This window comes from Microcebus murinus, chromosome 10 (assembly GCF_040939455.1).
Source record: "Microcebus murinus isolate Inina chromosome 10, M.murinus_Inina_mat1.0, whole genome shotgun sequence".
NCBI lineage: Eukaryota > Metazoa > Chordata > Mammalia > Primates > Cheirogaleidae > Microcebus > Microcebus murinus.
In genome coordinates, this window is record NC_134113.1 from 94,610,904 (window position 1) to 94,628,215 (window position 17,312).

Below are 17,312 nucleotides of genomic sequence, written 5' to 3' on the forward strand. Positions count from 1 at the left end.
TGTAACATTTTGGTTCAGAGTTCTAGCTAATGAGGACATCATTGCCTGGCTGACAAATTGCTCAAACCCACCAGGAAAGCAGGAAAGCGCAATTTAAACTTCTCTGGTTTTTCTTTTTTATGGAGTCATAATATTGCATTAAATTATGCAATGAGTATTAAAGGGAAATTAATTTTCAGGTGACATATGAAAACCATTTCTACTTAAAGAAGATCTTAAAGAGCCAACGCTAACTGTTGTACATGGAGGGCTTCTGAATGAAGTTCATGTATGTTTAATGAGTTTCAAAAGCAGAATATGGTGCCTTGCACTGGTAATGTTCACACTAATCCACAATATTCAGTAAATCTCAGTTGGAAGAGAGGAGAGAAGCTGAATTCCCTATTTTCATGACAATGAAATATTAGTTACTAGGTCCCTGAGTTCAGTGACATAACAGCCGAACTCAGTCACCTCGTCCCACTGTGATTCTGAGATCTTGACATGGAATAAGGTAAGTCAGCCAGAATTGGATTATAAACATGCTTTATTCTAAGTAGATAATGGACACTAAAAATGACAAAGTAAATGGAATTTCAAACAGGTAAAGAGGAAACAAAAGATTAAGGTATCCCTATGGAATAGTTCAAAATAGGGGTGCCCCTCCCACATGATAATACCATAGGAATTCAGGGGAGAGGACCCCACAGGTTCAGATCACAACTAAAGGACCAACACAATTCTGTGACCAAACTCTACCTCCAGCCAGGTATTGTGACAATCAAGTTCTATTTAAATCATACTTCCATGTCCTCTCTTGGTTATAGTGAAATAACAGGACTGGTGAGAGGAACTGGGAGCTACGGATTGGTCGTGCCCCATGGAGAGGCTGGTGGCATGTGTATGGCTTAGTCCTTGCTGGGGCTATTTTCCTGCATAGTCTTTATTATCCAGTCAACATAGTTCTTCACCCGTGTGTAGAGCCCGTATGTCCCACATTCAGGTCCCCAGGACACCAGGCCAGCTACGTAGAATTTGGGGTTCTTTTCACGGGGGTCCTGTAGAACAAAGGCCCCGCCACTGTCCCCTTTACAGCTGTCAACACCCTTCTCTCCGCCAGCACAGATCATGTTTGCAGTGAAAATGTAGGACTCTATAACCATATCAGAGTTTTTCTTTTTCACCTGTTGGCAATTGGATAAAGGAACTATAGGTAACCTTGCCCCTTTGAGGCGGATAGCCCGATCTCTGACCTCTGTTCGGCCCCAACCTGAGATCATCCCCAGGTCTCCGATCGAAGGGTTATATTCGGAGGAGGTGCCGGGTAGGCAAATGGGGGAGATGGTGGGTCCCATTTTCACCGGGTCTTTCAGCTGCACCAGTGCAATGTCATTATCAAAATTCTTCCGCTGGTCTGTGTCATCCAGCAGCTCCCAGCCCGGATGAATAAACACACGCTCAGCAACGAGCATCTGGGCATCGTCCAGGCGTGAGGTCTGCACCGAGGTGGCGCCGACGTACATGAGCGGCTGCTGGTTTCCCTCCACGACGTGGGCAGCCGTCAGCACCCAGTGCTCACCGATGAGAGCCCCGCCAGCCCACGGGTTCTTAAAGAAGACTTGCCAGGGGAAACTTTGAATCTTCGCATTAGATCCACCAAAGATCCTCTGTTTTTCTTCAAAGGGCTCACTGGGGACTCCACAGACTAGGAAGGAATAAGAGCGAGGTGGGGAAGGAGCAAGGAAGACGCCAGCCTCCTGCCAATCCTCCACTCACACACTTTCCTGCTGGGCTGCAGCGCTCTCTAGCGTGACATGGCCAACCCTAACGGGTCAACCTTCTCAACACCTGACTTGTCCTGGCCTTCCCTAAACTTCCCACGTTGCCAATGCCACACACGGGCGCGTGGGGGAGGCTGGTTGAACGGAGGTCGTGTGCACAGGACGCGTCCAAATGCGCTCGTGCCTCACACCCAGCCCCTCCGGGGCACATCTCCCCCAGGCTCAGCACGTGAGGCAGGGGCCGACGCGGGAGCCAGTGCTGGGAAACTCTGTCCTCTCTACCTCCTTCTGATGCCCAGATCAAATGCTTGTCGCCTTCTTTACTGAGTCCTGATTGTCCCTGCGTCCCTCCTGGTAACCCACAGGTCAGCCTGGGAAGTGAAGAGCGGGCACCCTGCCTTGGTCTTGGCCTGTCACTCCCCAGTGCCTGGCTCCAGGTGAGGTGGCTTTGCCATTCCCCATATAACTGGATTTTAGATGAAGCTGCTTACCCAAATCCCTCACCGGACAGCATGGACGGACCCGAACTGATCAAAGCCCACCCCTGCTACGTGCTCGCCCCAGGGCTTGCACTCAAGCCACTCACTGCTCAAATGAGACCAGGAACACCCCCCTCACAGGGTTGTTACAAGGACGTGAATGAGACACTAAATGCAATGAATCAGCCCAGTCCCCGGCTCCACGGATAACGCTGTTACTCCCAGGATCACTGTTATTATCCTGGTTTTGCCCCAGCCGCCACTCAACTCTGAGCTCCCTACTCACCCCACTTGTTGTATCCTCTGTGTCTTGTTGCCGTATGAACTTTTCATCTAATATCTAGGCTACTTAGTCTTGTTTCTGAGTGTTGATTCCTCACTCTCAACTTTCAGGCCCTGGTCTTAGCAATTCTATGTCCCTTCTCCACCGTGTTACCAGACCTAGCCGGCCCTGACTCTGCCACCAACTGGCTTTTCTGTTTGTTCCCGGTGGCCTGGCTCAGGGTGGCAGAAGGACTTCCCCAGGGCCCAGCAGGCCCCCACCCAGCGTTGCTGCCTCCTCACTGAGCTGGGCTCTGGTAGGCTCGGACCCTTAAGGTCTTTCCCAAGAGGATTACGGCTACTTTCAGAGGTGACGCCCACTCGCCTGCACCTGTGGCTCTGTCTCCTCCCCAGCCTCAGCCCTGCTTACCTGGAACACATTTCGGCAGCTCCGTGCCCAGCACCTCATTCACCCAGCTCCCATTACCAGCACAGCGATACTCCCCTGAAACAGCACAGAGAACGACGGTCACACACGCCACCACATCTTGTCTCCTCCATCCCCCCTTTCATTCAGAGCCTCAGTTCCTCCAGGATTGGAAGGAACAGGGGATCAGATCAAATCAGCTAGAAAAAACTCTTGAGGCCATCCCCCAAACAATCCCTCAGGCCTCTATCCTGCCAGGAGAAGGGAAGGAAAAGTCTCCAAAGCACAAGGAAGAAGGGTTATGGTAGAGATTGGGAAAATGCTTTAAGAGGGAAAAGAAAATAAAAATCAAATAAAACAAAATCAAATCAAAAGCCAGGCACCGCACCTCACACCTGTAATCCCAGCACTCTGGGAGGCCAAGGTGAAAGAATCACTTGAGGTCAGGAGTTCAAGACCAGGCTGAGCAAGAACAAGACCCCATCTCTACTAAAAATAGAAAAATTATTCAATTCAGTGGACAGGCTTAAAAAAAAAAAATAGAAAAATTAGCCGAGCATGGTGGCGCACACCTGTAGTCCCAGCTACTCGGGAGGCTGAGGCAGGAGGATCGCTTGAGCCCAGGAGTTTGAGGTTGCTGTGAGCTATAAAGATGCCACTGCACTATAGCCTGGGCAACAGAGCAAGATTCAAAAAAATAAAAAAATAGAATCAAATAAAAAGTGATGTAGTGAGATGTATTGTGTCTAATCCAGCCCTTCATCTAGCACAACCAAGGTTCTATATCAAGAAAGCCATTCATAGCATGGTGACTTGAAGCTGGAAGCATTGCTCCTCTGGGTTTTACATGAACTAATTGGCCAGAGAGTGGATAACCATATAAAACAGACGTTTAGGGGAATTCCTGCTACAGCTGTGAAGCTGAGCTGGTGACCTCTATGACTCCCTAGGAATGATCCTAGGGACCGTGTATCCTGCTCCATGTGAAAGCTATACTCTTTGACCACGCCAGGGAATGAACCATGTCTGTCCCATCTCCTTCATTTCTCTACAAATTCTCTCTGCCCCAGAAAGATTGTGCAATTCACCATCCAACACCTTCTCACTCTTTCTCTCTCTTTTCTCGAGTAAAAGAAACCTACCACTGCCTTCATTTTCCATGTAGTAATGAGGCTCCTCACAAATGTAGCGAGTGACAGAACCAAACAAAGTACTTTCTGGATCTTCAGCTTTACCATGCTGAATGGGTTCAGGGAGGCCACAGTCCACAGCTACAAAAGGAAGGCAGGAGATTGATGATCAGGATATCCACTTCCTCCCAGGAAGAGTCACAGGGCCCATTCCAGCCTCATTCCTTCCCCACTCCATACCCATCAGCACACCTGGGATGACTCTTCCACACTAGCCTCTCTGGGCATCCTTCCCAGCTGGTGTCACCCAACTCCCTAGCCACCGAGGCTTGCCAACCCAGATGGCCCCTTGAAAGCTACAAGAAGGAACTTGGTTCTCAGTAGTTGGTGGAGGACCCCGTGGAAGCCAGGAATGCACCCACAGGTGGCTGTTAGCTCTACCAATCCCACAGTTCCTTTCTTGGGAAGAAATCTGCCTGTCTGGCTGGCCTGGGACCAGATTAGGGCTGGGACTAGAAAAACCTCCATGACTGGCTTCCCTTCAAAAACCCGAGCCATTCCTCACAAGCCTAAGAGGAAACCATGCATTTGAATTTAGATATGCTGCTCTTTCAATTCCCTTTGGGAAGGAAAAAAAGTTCCATTTTGAGGAGACACGTACGTTGACACTTCAGTTCAGAGTTACTCCACTTTCCATTGTTTTGACAAGTAGAATAGAAAGACGTTGAGCCAACACTTCCCTGGAGATTAATAGTAGACATCACCATTAATTTATAAAGAGAGATATGGAAAAGCAAAATCGAAAATGGAATCGATCTCTGGCCTTGGATCCATGAGGAGTCCTCATCACAAGAAGCCTGGAGACATCGTAGCAGAACGACCCAAAGGACCCAGGAGATGGGGCTGAAAGACAGCTTTGCCCCAGGGTGTCAGCTCCCACCCCCAGGAAGACTGAGAGGAGAGAGACAATGCCAAGCTGGCCAAGGGGCTCCAGGGCTCACAAGCAAGAACAAAAGATATTAAGCTGTTATGCTTATGGAAAGGTGTGACCCCTTGACCAAACAAGTACATTAGGTGAGCGCTCAACAACGTCAGTGTGCTCACCCTGGTCTGGGGCGGGATGGGGAGAAGCCCCGGCGGTACTTTACCTCCACGACCTCAAACCCTTCCAGGCAGTTTATCTTCACCACATCTTTAAACACGTATTTTGCCTTCTCAGGCTCCCAAACAGAATTGGCAGTGTCTTCTTTAAGACAGGGGATTGCTTGGAAACAACACAAATTGGGACAGAAAAAAAATTTTCTTTTACTAACTAGTTGGAGACTCTCTATTCAATTTACATCATTTTCACACTTTTCCAAAATCATCCATTTGTCCTCAGTCCTGATGCTTAACATTCCAATATGGCAGATGTCTACGGTGACATGGCATTACTAACTAACCACCCCCACGCTGGCTGCACCCTCAGGTCCAGTTGAGGGATTACTAGAGCTAGAGGCACTTCTGGAAACCATTGACAGGTTTAGATTCCCCTGAGAAAGTGAAATATCTCAGGATTCTATCCCAACACCAATCTGCCTGTTTTGATTCTACATTGTCCAGGGACTTTGGTATCCCCAACCAAAGAGCCAATTCTAGGTTACTCACGTTCTCCATGGTAACGAAGTTTCCAGCCTTTTCCTTGCCCTGTTAGGTCAGTTTGGAATATGATAACAAGAGCATTACTCCTGGTTTTAATATTTAGTGGCCCAGGGAAACCATCACCACAGTAAGGACCAAATTGCTGATCTCCTGCAATAAACTGAAAGGAAACAAAATGATGAAATGAGCAAAGAGAAAGAACTAAAGAAAAGAGGTGTGAGAGGATCAAGATGGTGGACGAGAAACACCGCCAGACAGAGTGTCTCTGCAGAAAGGACAGATTCTAGCAGAAATTAGAAAAAAGAAGCAAGAAGACAAGAATACAGCGGACGAGGGCCGGAAGGAGGGGTACCTGAGGCCCCGGGAGACTCCACGGGAGGAGGCTGCGGAGGAGAACTGGAAGCTGAGACCGCCGGAGCAGCCTGGAGACCAGTGGGAAGGGTAGGTTGATGTGCTGTTTCCCCTCCCCTGCATCTGGGACTGCTGGTGGGCTCCCCAGAGGGTGGAGAGACCTGTAGAGACCAGCCCAGAGACGGCCGCCGCCAGCTAGCGGTGAGCCTGTAGCGGACGCGGCAACAGGCTCCCAACTCCCTCGGGGCACCTCCGTGTGCACAGACCCGAGCCGCGCGGCAGGCGCCATATTGCCTCCTTCTCCCCTCGGCCCACCCTACCTGCGGCTGCCCAGAGAGACAATACAGCCACCAGATGGAGGCACCTCCAGGGAACAGGACCTTCCCTTTTGGGACCCTACAGCTGACTAAGGGGAACTCAGACTGTGACCTCCCCACCCGCCAGCCCTCCCAGGTGCTGCTGGCACTGTGTTCCCAGGAGAACGGTGCCGACTCAGAGGCTGAGAGACATAGACCCAGCTTGGGCTCCCTGTGGGTGAATTGGGACCGGCATGCCTCTCCATGGTGGGGATACAGTTTGAACTCTGGGACCCAGAGGTTGGACCTGCAGACCAGATCCCGTGCACCGAGGTCTCACATTGCCCGGGGCACAGAAGGGATATATGTGAACAGCCTACTGAGGTGTGTGTGCCTCCAGGGGCAGATCAGCATCTTAGAGGGCAACCCTCCTCCTAAAAGGAGGCCATAAGCCTAGCCCAGGTGGCGTTCCTGCACAGGGAACCTCCCCACTGGCATCACAGTCCGGGGAGGTCTGGTGGCGTGTGGTCTGGCCTGCTGGCAGAGGCCCAGGAGTAGCTGCGGAGTTGGGGAGGGTGGAAAGAAGCGAGGCCCACTCCAGACTTCGGGTCTCAGACAGCTCCACCCCCAACACGCAGACTTTCTGGCTGAGCGGGACCATTCCAGCCCCGCCCTGACAGCTTTTCCTGGAAGCAGAGAACAGAACTTTGACCCCTGCTAACGACATTGGTGTAGCCTGAGGGCAGGCTTACCCAACCCAGCTCCGCCCAGACTCACTCCTAGACCAGTCATCACTGAGGGGGAGAAAAGGACACACCTGAAAATCCCAGGGCCCCACCGACCACCTGAGGCACTAGAGTGCCTCCCTACAGGAACAAGAGCTGATAACAGGACACAAAAATAACAGCATAGCCTGTTCCTCCAAGCAAGGGCCACCTACTGACAGGGAGGGCATCCTGCACAGCCTTTTCACGGCACCTACTGACTCATTATACACGGAGTGGTCAAATCTCACCCACAGACACCACCTACCAGCTCAGAAACTAAACAAGGCATGTGAATACCCAAACAAAAACCTAAAGGAAAGAAATGACAACTGATCGACATGGGAAGAAATCAGCGAAGGAACTCAGGAAATATGAAGAACCAAATGGAAAACACACCCCCAAAGAGGAGCACTAGCCCCCTAGAAACGGACACCAACCAAAATCAGGCAACCAAAATGACAGAAGAGGAATTTCGTATGTGGATCATAAGAACACTTACCAACCTGCAAGAACAACTCAATAACCAACACAAAGAAACCACAAAAAGCCTCCAGGGCCTAGAACAAAAGTTCACTAAAGAAATAGACACAATGAAGAAAAGTTTAACCGAACTCCTGGAAATGAAGAATCAATTCAGGGAACTACAAAATACAGTGGAAAGTCTCAAGAACAGGGTAGATCAAACAGAAGAAAGAATCTCAGAGATTGAAGATAACACCCTCCAACTAAATAAAACCATCACAGAGATAGAGCAGAGAAACAAGAGAAAAGAGCAAAGCCTACAAGAGATGTGGGATTATGTGAAGAAAGCTAATGTGAGGGTCATAGGGTTACCAGAAGGGGAAGAAGACAACACTCAAGGGTTGGACAAGCTATTTGAAGATATAATAGAGGAAAATTTCCCAGGCCTTGCTCAAAATCTCGATATACAAGTTCAAGAAGCTCAGAGGACCCCTGGGAGATTCAATGCAAACAGGAAGACATCACGACATGCAGTCATCAGACTGACCAAAATATCAACTAAAGAGGCCCTTCTAAGAGCTGTAAGACGAAAAAAGCAAGTAACATACAAGGGAAAGCCAATTCAAATAACACCAGACTTCTCTAATGAGACTTTACAAGCAAGGAGAGACTGGGGCCCCATTCTCACTTTTCTGAAACAAAACAATGCCCAGCCTAGAATCTTATTCCCTGCAAAACTAAGCTTCATATATGAAGGAGAAATAAAGACATTCTCAGACAAACAAAGTCTCAGAGAATTCACCAAGACAAGACCAGCCCTACAAGAAGTACTCAAAACAGTGTTACGCACGGAACACCATAATAAAAACTCATGAATATAAAAACAACCAAAACCCAAAGATTAAAGGCCAGATAATACAATGGCTCAAGAGAGAAATCAAAGCAACAACATCCAACCCAACAGAATGAACAATAATCTACCTTCCCTATCAGTTCTCTTGAGTGGCTTAAACTCTCCACTCAAGAGACATAGGCTGGCTGAATGGATAAGAAAATACAGGCCAAGTATATGCTGTCTTCAGGAAACACATCTAACCTGCAAGGATGCATATAGACTAAAAGTAAAAGGGTGGAGATCAGTATTCCAGGCAAGTGAAAGTTAAAAGAAGGCTGGTGTGGCTATTCTAATTTCAGACGATTTAGTTTTTAAACCAACAAAAGTAGTGAAAGACAAAGAGGGTCATTATATAATGGTGAAGAGCACACTTCAACAAGAAGAGATAACAATTTTAAATATATATGCACCCAACTTAGGTGCACCCAGTTTCATAAAGCAAACCTTACTGGATCTAAGCAAATGGATTAATAGCAACTCCATAATCACCGGAGATTTCAACACCCCACTGACGGCACAAGACAAATCCTCCAAACAGAAAATTAATAAAGAAATAATGGACTTAAACAAAACTCTGGAACAATTGGGTCTGACTGACATTTACAGGACATTCTACCCAAAATCCACTGAATATACATTCTTCTCATCAGCTCATGGGACATTCTCTAAGATTGACCATATCCTAGGACACAAAGTAAATCTCAAGAAATTTTAAAAAATAGAAATCATACCACCATCTACCTTCTCGGATCACAGTGGAATAAAAGTAGAAATTAACCCTAACAGAAACTCACATTTCTACACAAAAACATGGAAATTAAACAACCTCCTACTAAATGATTACTTCATAAATGAAGAAATCAAGATGGAAAAAAAAAAATTCTATGAACAAAACGACAATGGAGAGACAAGTTATCAAATCCTCTGGGACACAGCTAAAGCAGTTCTGAGAGGAAAGTTTATCTCCATAAATGCCTATAACCAAAAGACAAAAAGATCACAAATAGACAATCTAACGAAACGACTCAAAGAGCTGGAAAAAGAAGAACAGACCAGCCCCAAACCCAGCAGAAGAAGTGAAATCAACAAGATAAAATCAGAACTAAACGAAATGGAAAACAGGGAAGCTATTCAGGAGATTAATAAAACAAAAAGTTGGTTCTTTGAAAAAATAAACAAAATTGACATGCCATTGGCTAAGCTAACGAAAAGCAGAAAAGAGAAATCTCTAATAAGCTCCATCAGGAACAAAAAAAGGAGATATCACAACTGATCCCAAAGAGATACAAGATATAATTTATGAATACTACAAAAATTTTTATGCACACAAATTGGAAAATGTGGAGGAAATGGACAAATTTCTAGAAACACACAGCCTCCCTAGGCTCAACCAGGAAGAAATAGATTCCCTGAACAGACCAACCTCAAGAGCTGAAATAGAAACAGCAATTAAAAATCTCCCTAAAAAGAAAAGTCCCGGTCCAGATGGTTTCACACCCGAATTTTACCACACTTACAAAGAAGAACTAGTACCTATCTTGCAGAAACTATTCCACAACTTCGAGAAGAACGGAAACCTCCCCGACACCTTTGATGAAGTGAATATTACTCTGATACCAAAACCAGGAAAGGATGCAACAAAAAAAGAAAACTACAGACCAATATCCCTAATGAATATAGATGCAAAAATTTTCAACAAAATCCAGACGCTTATCAAAAAAATAATCCATCACGACCAAGTGGGCTTCATCCCAGGGATGCAGGGATGGTTCAACATATGCAAATCTATAAAGGCAATTCACCACATAAACAGAAGCAAAAACAAAGACCACATGATTCTTTCAATAGATGCAGAAAAAGCTTTTGACAAAATTCAACACCCTTTCATGATATGAATGCTTAAGAAAATAGGCATAGAAGGGACACACCTAAAAATGATACAAGCCATATATGACAGACCCATAGCCAACATCATACTGAATGGGGAAAAATTGAAATCATTCCCACTTAGAACTGGAACCAGACAAGGCTGCCCACTATCTCCACTTCTGTTCAACATAGTGCTGGAAGTTCTGGCTACAGCAATCAGACAGGAAAATGGAATTAAAGGTATCCAAATAGGGGCAGAAGAGATCAAACTTTCACTGTTTGCTGATGATATGATACTATATCTAGAAAACCCCAAAGATTCAACCAAGAAACTCCTGGAACTGATCAATGAATTTAGTAATGTCTCAGGATACAAAATCAATACACAGAAATCAGAGGCATTCATATACGCCAACAGCAATCTAATTGAGAACCAAATCAAAGACTCAATTCCCTTCACAATAGCAACAAAGAAATTAAAGTACCTAGGAATATACTTAACCAAGAAGGTAAAAGACCTCCACAGGGAGAACTATGAAACACTGAGGAAAGAAATAGCAGAAGATGTAAACAGACGGAAATCCATACCATGCTCATGGATTGGCAGACTCAACATGATTAAAATGTCTATACTACCCAAACTGATCTACAGATTCAATGCAATACCTATTAAAATCCCATCAGCATTCTTCACAGATATAGAAAAAATAATTTTACACTTCGTATGGAACCAAAGAAGACCCCGAATATCAAAAGCAATCCTAGGCAACAAAAACAAAATGGGAGGCATTAATATGCCAGATATCAAACTATACTACAAAGCTGTAGTAATTAAATCAATATGGTATTGGCACAAAAATAGGAACATTGACCAGTGGAACAGATGTGAGAATCCTGATATAAAACCATCCTCATATAGCCATCTAATCTTTGACAAACCAGACAAAAACATACGCTGGAGAAAAGAATCCCTTTTCAATAAATGGTGCTGGGAAAACTGGATAGCCACCTGTAGAAGGCTAAAACAGGACCCACACCTTTCACCTCTCACAAAAATCAACTCATGCTGGATAACAGACTTAAACCTAAGGTATGAAACTATTAGAATTCTAGAGGAAAAAGTTGGAAACACTCTCCTAGACATCGGCCTAGGCTAAGAGTTTATGAAGAAGTCCCCAAAGGCAATCACAGCAGCAACAAAAATAAATAAATGGGACATGATCAAACTACAAAGCTTCTGCACAGCCAAAGAAATAGTCATGAAAGTAAACAGACAACCTACAGAATGGGAGAAAATTTTTGCATCCTATGCATCCGATAAGGGACTGACAACTAGAATATACTTAGAACTCACGAAAATCAGCAAGAAAAAAATCAAATAACCCTATTAAAAAGTGGGCAAAGGACAAGAACAGAAACTTTTCTAAAGAAGACAGAAGAATGGCCAACAAACATATGAAAAAATGCTCAACATCTCTAATCATCAGGAAAATGCAAATCAAAATCACACTGAGATATCACTTAACTCCAGTGAGAATGGCCTTTATCAAAAAGTCTCCAAACAATAAATGCTGGCATGGATGCGGAGAGAGAGGAACACTCCTACACTGCTGGAGGGACTGCAAACTAGTTCAACCTCTGTGGAAAGCAATATGGAGATATCTTAAAGTGATACAAGTGAATCTACCATTTGATCCAGCAATCCCATTGCTGGGCATCTACCCAAAAGATCCAATGACACTCTACAAAAAAGACAGCTGCACTTGAATGTTTATAGCAGCACAATTCATAGTTGCAAGGCTGTGGAAACAGCCCAAGTACTCATCCATCCAAGAATGGATTAATAAAATGTGGTATATGTATACCATGGAGTACTATTCAGCTCTAAGAAACAATGGTGACATAGCACATCTTATATTTTCCTGGTTAGAGTTGGAACCCATACTATTAAGTGAAGTTTCCCAAGAATGGTAAAACAAGCACCACATATACTCACCAGCAAATTGGTACTAACTGAGCAGCACCTAAGTGGACACATAGGTACTACAGTAATAGGGTATTGGGCAGGTGGGAGGGGGCGGGTATATACATACATAATGAGTGAGATGTGCACCATCTGGGGGATGGTCATGCTGGAGACTCAGACTTGTGGGGGGAGGGGGGAAAGGGCATTTATTGAAACCTTAAAATCTGTACCCCCCTAATATGCCGAAATTTTTAAAAATCTCAAAACAAAAAAAAAAAAAAGAGGTGAAATGGGAGGGGGTTAAAAAGAAGGGAGGTATTAAATGTAATGTAAACTAAGAAGAAGGGGGAAAAAGGAAAATAGGGGGCAAGAGAAAAGAAAATTTTGTCTTCAAGAACTGTCTCAGTGTGAGCTGGGAGGGGAATCAACCAACCATCACGCACAACTAAACTGTCACGGCAGTTTCCGTGTGAATCGGCCGGTTCCACGTCAAAGTCTTTCTGCACAGTCACCACTATTTGGAAGCCCTCCTCCAGCATGACCTGGTATTCACACCGCGAGTTCTCTGGGTACTGGTTGGGATAATTGGGACTCGCGATCTCCCCAATCAGTGCAGTGAATACGTCCCCACTACAATTGACTGAGGGAGAAAAAGAGAGAGGAGAATGAAATGTAGAGTGAGGCAGGGGCGCTCCTGCCCTGTTCCAGCATTCCTCTTCCCACGCACGGACAGTGCTCCATCCCGACTAGCCTGGGCCCCGCACGCCGACCAGAGCCCGCGGGGCGGTCACACACCCACACCCACCGGGAGGAATGGCCGCGCCGCCAGGCTTCCCCTCCGTGCTTGTGCCGGAGCCCTCTGGTTATGAACGGGCCCAGCAGACTGTTTGCAGGCGTCTCTGTCTCTTCTCAGTGAACTAATACCCTGTGGCCTTCTCTTCCTCCCTCTGTTGCCCCCCGCAGCTTAGGAGTCACTAAGAGTAGACGCCAAAAGACTGCTGGGCCTAATCAAAACTTGAAGGGTGGACAAAGCTCCTCCTGTGGCCTCAAGCCATTCCCAATCGCAGGGAGCTCACAGCTCTCCACGCCAGGCTCACCTCCGCAATTCCTCATGTCGTCATGGAGGAAGTAGTCCGGCGGGCAGGAGCAGAAGTAGCCACCGATGAAGTTGTTACAGAAGTGGCTACAAGGGGTGTCAGCAAAATCTGTGCACTCGTTTACATCTACAAAGAGGAGGGAGAGACTGAGGTCAAGAACAAACACTGAGAAGGGAGAACAAGGTCAAACCCAAAACTGCAAGGGGAAGAAAAAGTACGAAAGCCCATTGCTTGAAGACTCCCAAGGGACCACACTTCAGGACGGTAGTGTGCACCACACTCCTCTCCTGAAATACGGTGCCAGAGTGGAGCCCTACCATTGCACAGCCATAAGGGAGCGCTTGACGCCTGAGACCCTTGACTGTGCTCACGTTGCGAGCGTTTCAGCCCCCGAGACAACACTCTGCACACTCAGCGTCATGGCAGTGCCTTCCGCGGGGAGTAATAATTAGAAGAGTTGAGGTGAAGATTATGTTAAAATAGGCAAAATCCCCAATATAGTACCCAGTTCATAGTGGTTCTCAGTAGCCTACTGTTTATTATCTATTGCTGCCATGAGTATCGTCATCACCACTAAGATATGATCATGTGTTTGAATTCCACAAGGGGACCCAAGGCAAGTCAACACTTTGTAAGAATTATGAACTCATTCAGTGTGTTGCTCAGTGTTCTTCCCATTCCTAGTCTTTGAGCTAAGTCAGTAAGGCAAATGCAGGAGGGTGAGCCTTACCTATGGCAGTGTAGTACGCAGCAAACCCAGTAAAACGCTCTTCATTGGAGAAGTCTGACTTAAAGATCACCTGCAGTTTGTTGTACGGGACTTGGAACTCTTCCACAATTGGGGAGTTGGGATTCTTGCTGGTCCTCCGTCCACAGAGTCTCCCTTCTTCAATGCCTCCTGAAATTATCTAAGAGAAGAGTCAAAATGAAGCTAGGAAGGGGTAAAATTTTGGTACGGAGGTGAGAGAAAAGGGGACAGAGAGAGTAGGACGTCTACCCCCTTAGGACTGCCTGACACCAGTTGACTGTATGCCTGTGCCACTCCCTCCTACGTCCTTATTCCACCACCCAGCCCCGTCTCCCCCCTCTGTGCTCACGTGCTCGTAGATACCTGCACCGAGTCATATGCGCAGTTCTCGGACAGCTCCATGTCCACATGGGTGAAGTAGAGGTGAATCCCGTACCCTTCGGGAACTTCTATATTCCAAGACTTCTCTACCTCGTTGGGGTATGCCTGAGGATAGTTAGGGGACAGGATCTCCCCGTACATGGTAGGCTTGGCACAAACTGATGCCAAAAGGGAAAACAGGACAACGCACCTGAGAAAAAGACAGAGAGAGGTGGGTGACCCAGGTACCAGCAGCCCAGGCTGGAGCTCTCGCCTTCGTCACAGGCAGAAGGAAGGGAAAGGAGCAGCGTGGTCAACAGGCCATGGAGGAGAATCTCAGGTTGGAATAATGAAAAGGCTTAGATCAAACCAAAAGCCAGGCTCAGATAGGAGCCCTTTTTTTTTCTCTTTTTTTTTTTTTTTTTTTTTCTTTTTTTGAAACAGAGTCTCACTCTGTTGCCCGGGCTAGAGTGCCATGGCTTCAGCCTAGCTCACAGCAACCTCAAACTCCTGGGCTCAAGCAATCCTGCTGCCTCAGCCTCCCCAGTAGCTGGGACTACAGGCATGTGCCACCATGCCCAGCTGATTTTTTCTATATATTTTTAGTTGTCCAGCTAACTTCTTTCTATTTATAGTAGAGATGGGGTCTCCCTCTTACTCAGGCTGGCCTCGAACTCCTGAGCTCAAATGATCCTCCCGCCTTGGCCTCCCAGAGTGCTAGGATTACAGGCGTGAGCCACTGTGCCCGACCCGGAGCCCTTGTCTTGAGAAGATGAAGGGAATGGATTCCATGTAAATCTTCGGAGACCTCAACCACTTACCACATCTCTGGCGATGTGTCCATCCTGGTGAGCTGCCTGCCTCTTGGTGCCAGCTCTCTGCACCTCTGGACTTTGGAGCTGAAGGGATGGTAGACCTGGATGTACTTATCTGACAAACACAGGCACCTGCTTTGGTGGCGAGGGGTCACCTGCAGTTCAGTGTCACCTTCATGAGAATAACACAGAGGTTAAGCAGAGCTGTGTCACTAGTCATCACCACAGGGCACCAGGCCCCTCACACCCTCCGTGGTCTGACTGCAACTAATTTTCGAGACTAGAACTAAGCTAAACTAGAACTTGCTTCTCTGGACCTTGTCCCGGTTCTCCTCTGCTCTCCTCCTCCACCCTCACCACCATTCTATCCACCTCTCTCCTGCCCTCACAGAACAAGGTCCCCATTTCCACCCGGGTTTTCAGGGGTCTCTGCACATCATGACCGTCCATCTGGGACAGTCCTCCCTCCCCTTCCACAGTGACCCCTTATGGCTTCGAACCTGCTCCCTTCACTGTGTTTTTACTGCATGTATCTCTGCTGATGCTCCCAGCGACCACTGATGGAGGCCTGAGCTTCTGTCCCTAGGGGAAGGCAGGGACCTTGGGACAAGTGGCCGGAGAAGGGGGGTGCTGCCCCATTGAGGCAGTCTTGCGTGGAGAAGCAGAAAAGGGGCAGCTGAGTGACAAGGAGCATGACAGGAAAGGAGAGGTGGAAAAGGGCAGGTTCCGGATGAGTTTTCCAGGGTTTCCTTAGCTTTTTTCCCCTAAATAGACAAGCTATCTTCCTACAGTTCCTAGAAAAACCTTGCCAAAATTGTTTTTAACTCTGGAAACAGTGGTTGGTAGGAGAGTGAATGGGGATGGACAGGCGAGCCTAAGAGAAAGAGGTTGTCTATATTCAGCCGTTTTTGATTCTGCCCTTTGCAGAGCTCCAGCTTTGCCCAGACCCTCCTGCGTGAGGTTTTCTGCCTTTCTCTTCCCCTCCATCAAAGCTCTGCTCTTTGTTTTTAAGGTTTTACCTTCAGAAGCTGATGGGAGCAAGCGGGCCAGTCTTCTCGCTCCTGCCAGTGGGCATGCTGGGTGACCCCACCGGCTCCCAGCGACGGCAGCACGGGGCCTGGATGCTCCCTCTGCAGGATCCTCCCGCTGGCCTCCCGGTCCCGGTTCTGTTCATGCGATTCCCTACCCGAGTGTGCATGTCCAAAATTCTCTGATCTAAACAGAGGGGGCTGGGAGACTCTGACATGGGGCAAGGGGAGCTCAGCCTTGATCTTGGAGCTCCCTCTGCTTTTGAAACAAGAACAGCGTCCTCCTCGCCTGGCATGACATTCCTCTAGCCAGGGCTCCAGAGGAGAAAGGAGAAACGGGGAGTTTCACCGATTGCCTAATGCTCTTTTTCAGCCAAAGGGTGTGTGTCAGAGTTTTCGGGGAAGTCAGGTGATTTGTGGGAAAAGGAGGGGATTGATACTGAAGGGGAAAGCCAAACCCAGAAGGTCCAATCCTCCAGTTGCGTACGAATCATGAATTAAGGGAGTGTAAGTATCAGAAATGCAAGTCATCTCTGCTTTGAGGCGTATTTAATGGTTGGATAATGACTTACATATAGACCCAAGCTGGCATGAGGTGATGCTCTTTCCTCTTCCTAAAATCCCTTCCACATCTCCGAACATCTAAACTCCACTCACTGGGCCAGGTGCAGTGGCTCACACCTGTCATCCCAGCACTTTGGAAGGCCAAGGTGGGAGGATCACTAGAGGCCAGGAGTTAGAAACCAGTATGGACAACATAGTGAGACCCCATCTCTGCAAAAAACAATAAATTAACCAGACCTGGTGGTTCACGCCTGTAGTCCCAGCTACTTGGGAGGCTGAGGCAGGAATATCACTTGAGCCCAAGAATTCAAGGTTGCTGTGAGCTGTGATTAAACCACTGCACCCCTGCTGGTGTGACAAAACAAGACCCTGTCTCTAAAAAAATGAAAATTAAAA

At 47.0% G+C, this 17,312-nt stretch overlaps 1 protein-coding gene across 1 annotated transcript; it reads right to left on the reverse strand.

Moving 5' to 3' along the window:
• Window positions 1-508: 508 nt before the first annotated feature.
• On the reverse strand, window positions 509-16,534 carry C1S (complement C1s). Its single transcript, XM_012760473.2, has 12 exons — window positions 16,344-16,534; window positions 15,331-15,496; window positions 14,513-14,720; window positions 14,132-14,309; window positions 13,402-13,527; window positions 12,748-12,944; window positions 5,705-5,858; window positions 5,206-5,321; window positions 4,719-4,797; window positions 4,070-4,198; window positions 2,931-3,005; window positions 509-1,684 (listed from the first exon to the last, which is right to left on the reverse strand). The coding sequence occupies exons 2-12, from the start codon at window positions 15,351-15,353 to the stop codon at window positions 888-890; spliced, it is 2,082 nt and encodes a 693-aa protein (XP_012615927.2). The 5' UTR covers window positions 15,354-15,496; window positions 16,344-16,534; the 3' UTR covers window positions 509-887.
• Window positions 16,535-17,312: the final 778 nt, after the last annotated feature.

What these genes read in the sequence shown, in the direction of transcription:
- C1S (XM_012760473.2), bottom strand. Translation starts at nt 15,353, where the DNA reads ATGGACACATCGCCAGAGATGTG. An exon ending in TGCGTACTACACTGCCATAG is followed by an intron (nt 13,528 to 14,131) that starts GTAAGGCTCACC and finishes TCCTCTTTGTAG; the next exon opens with ATGTAAACGAGTGCACAGAT. An exon ending in ACTTCGTTACCATGGAGAAC is followed by an intron (nt 5,322 to 5,704) that starts GTGAGTAACCTA and finishes GTTGTTTCCAAG; the next exon opens with CAATCCCCTGTCTTAAAGAA.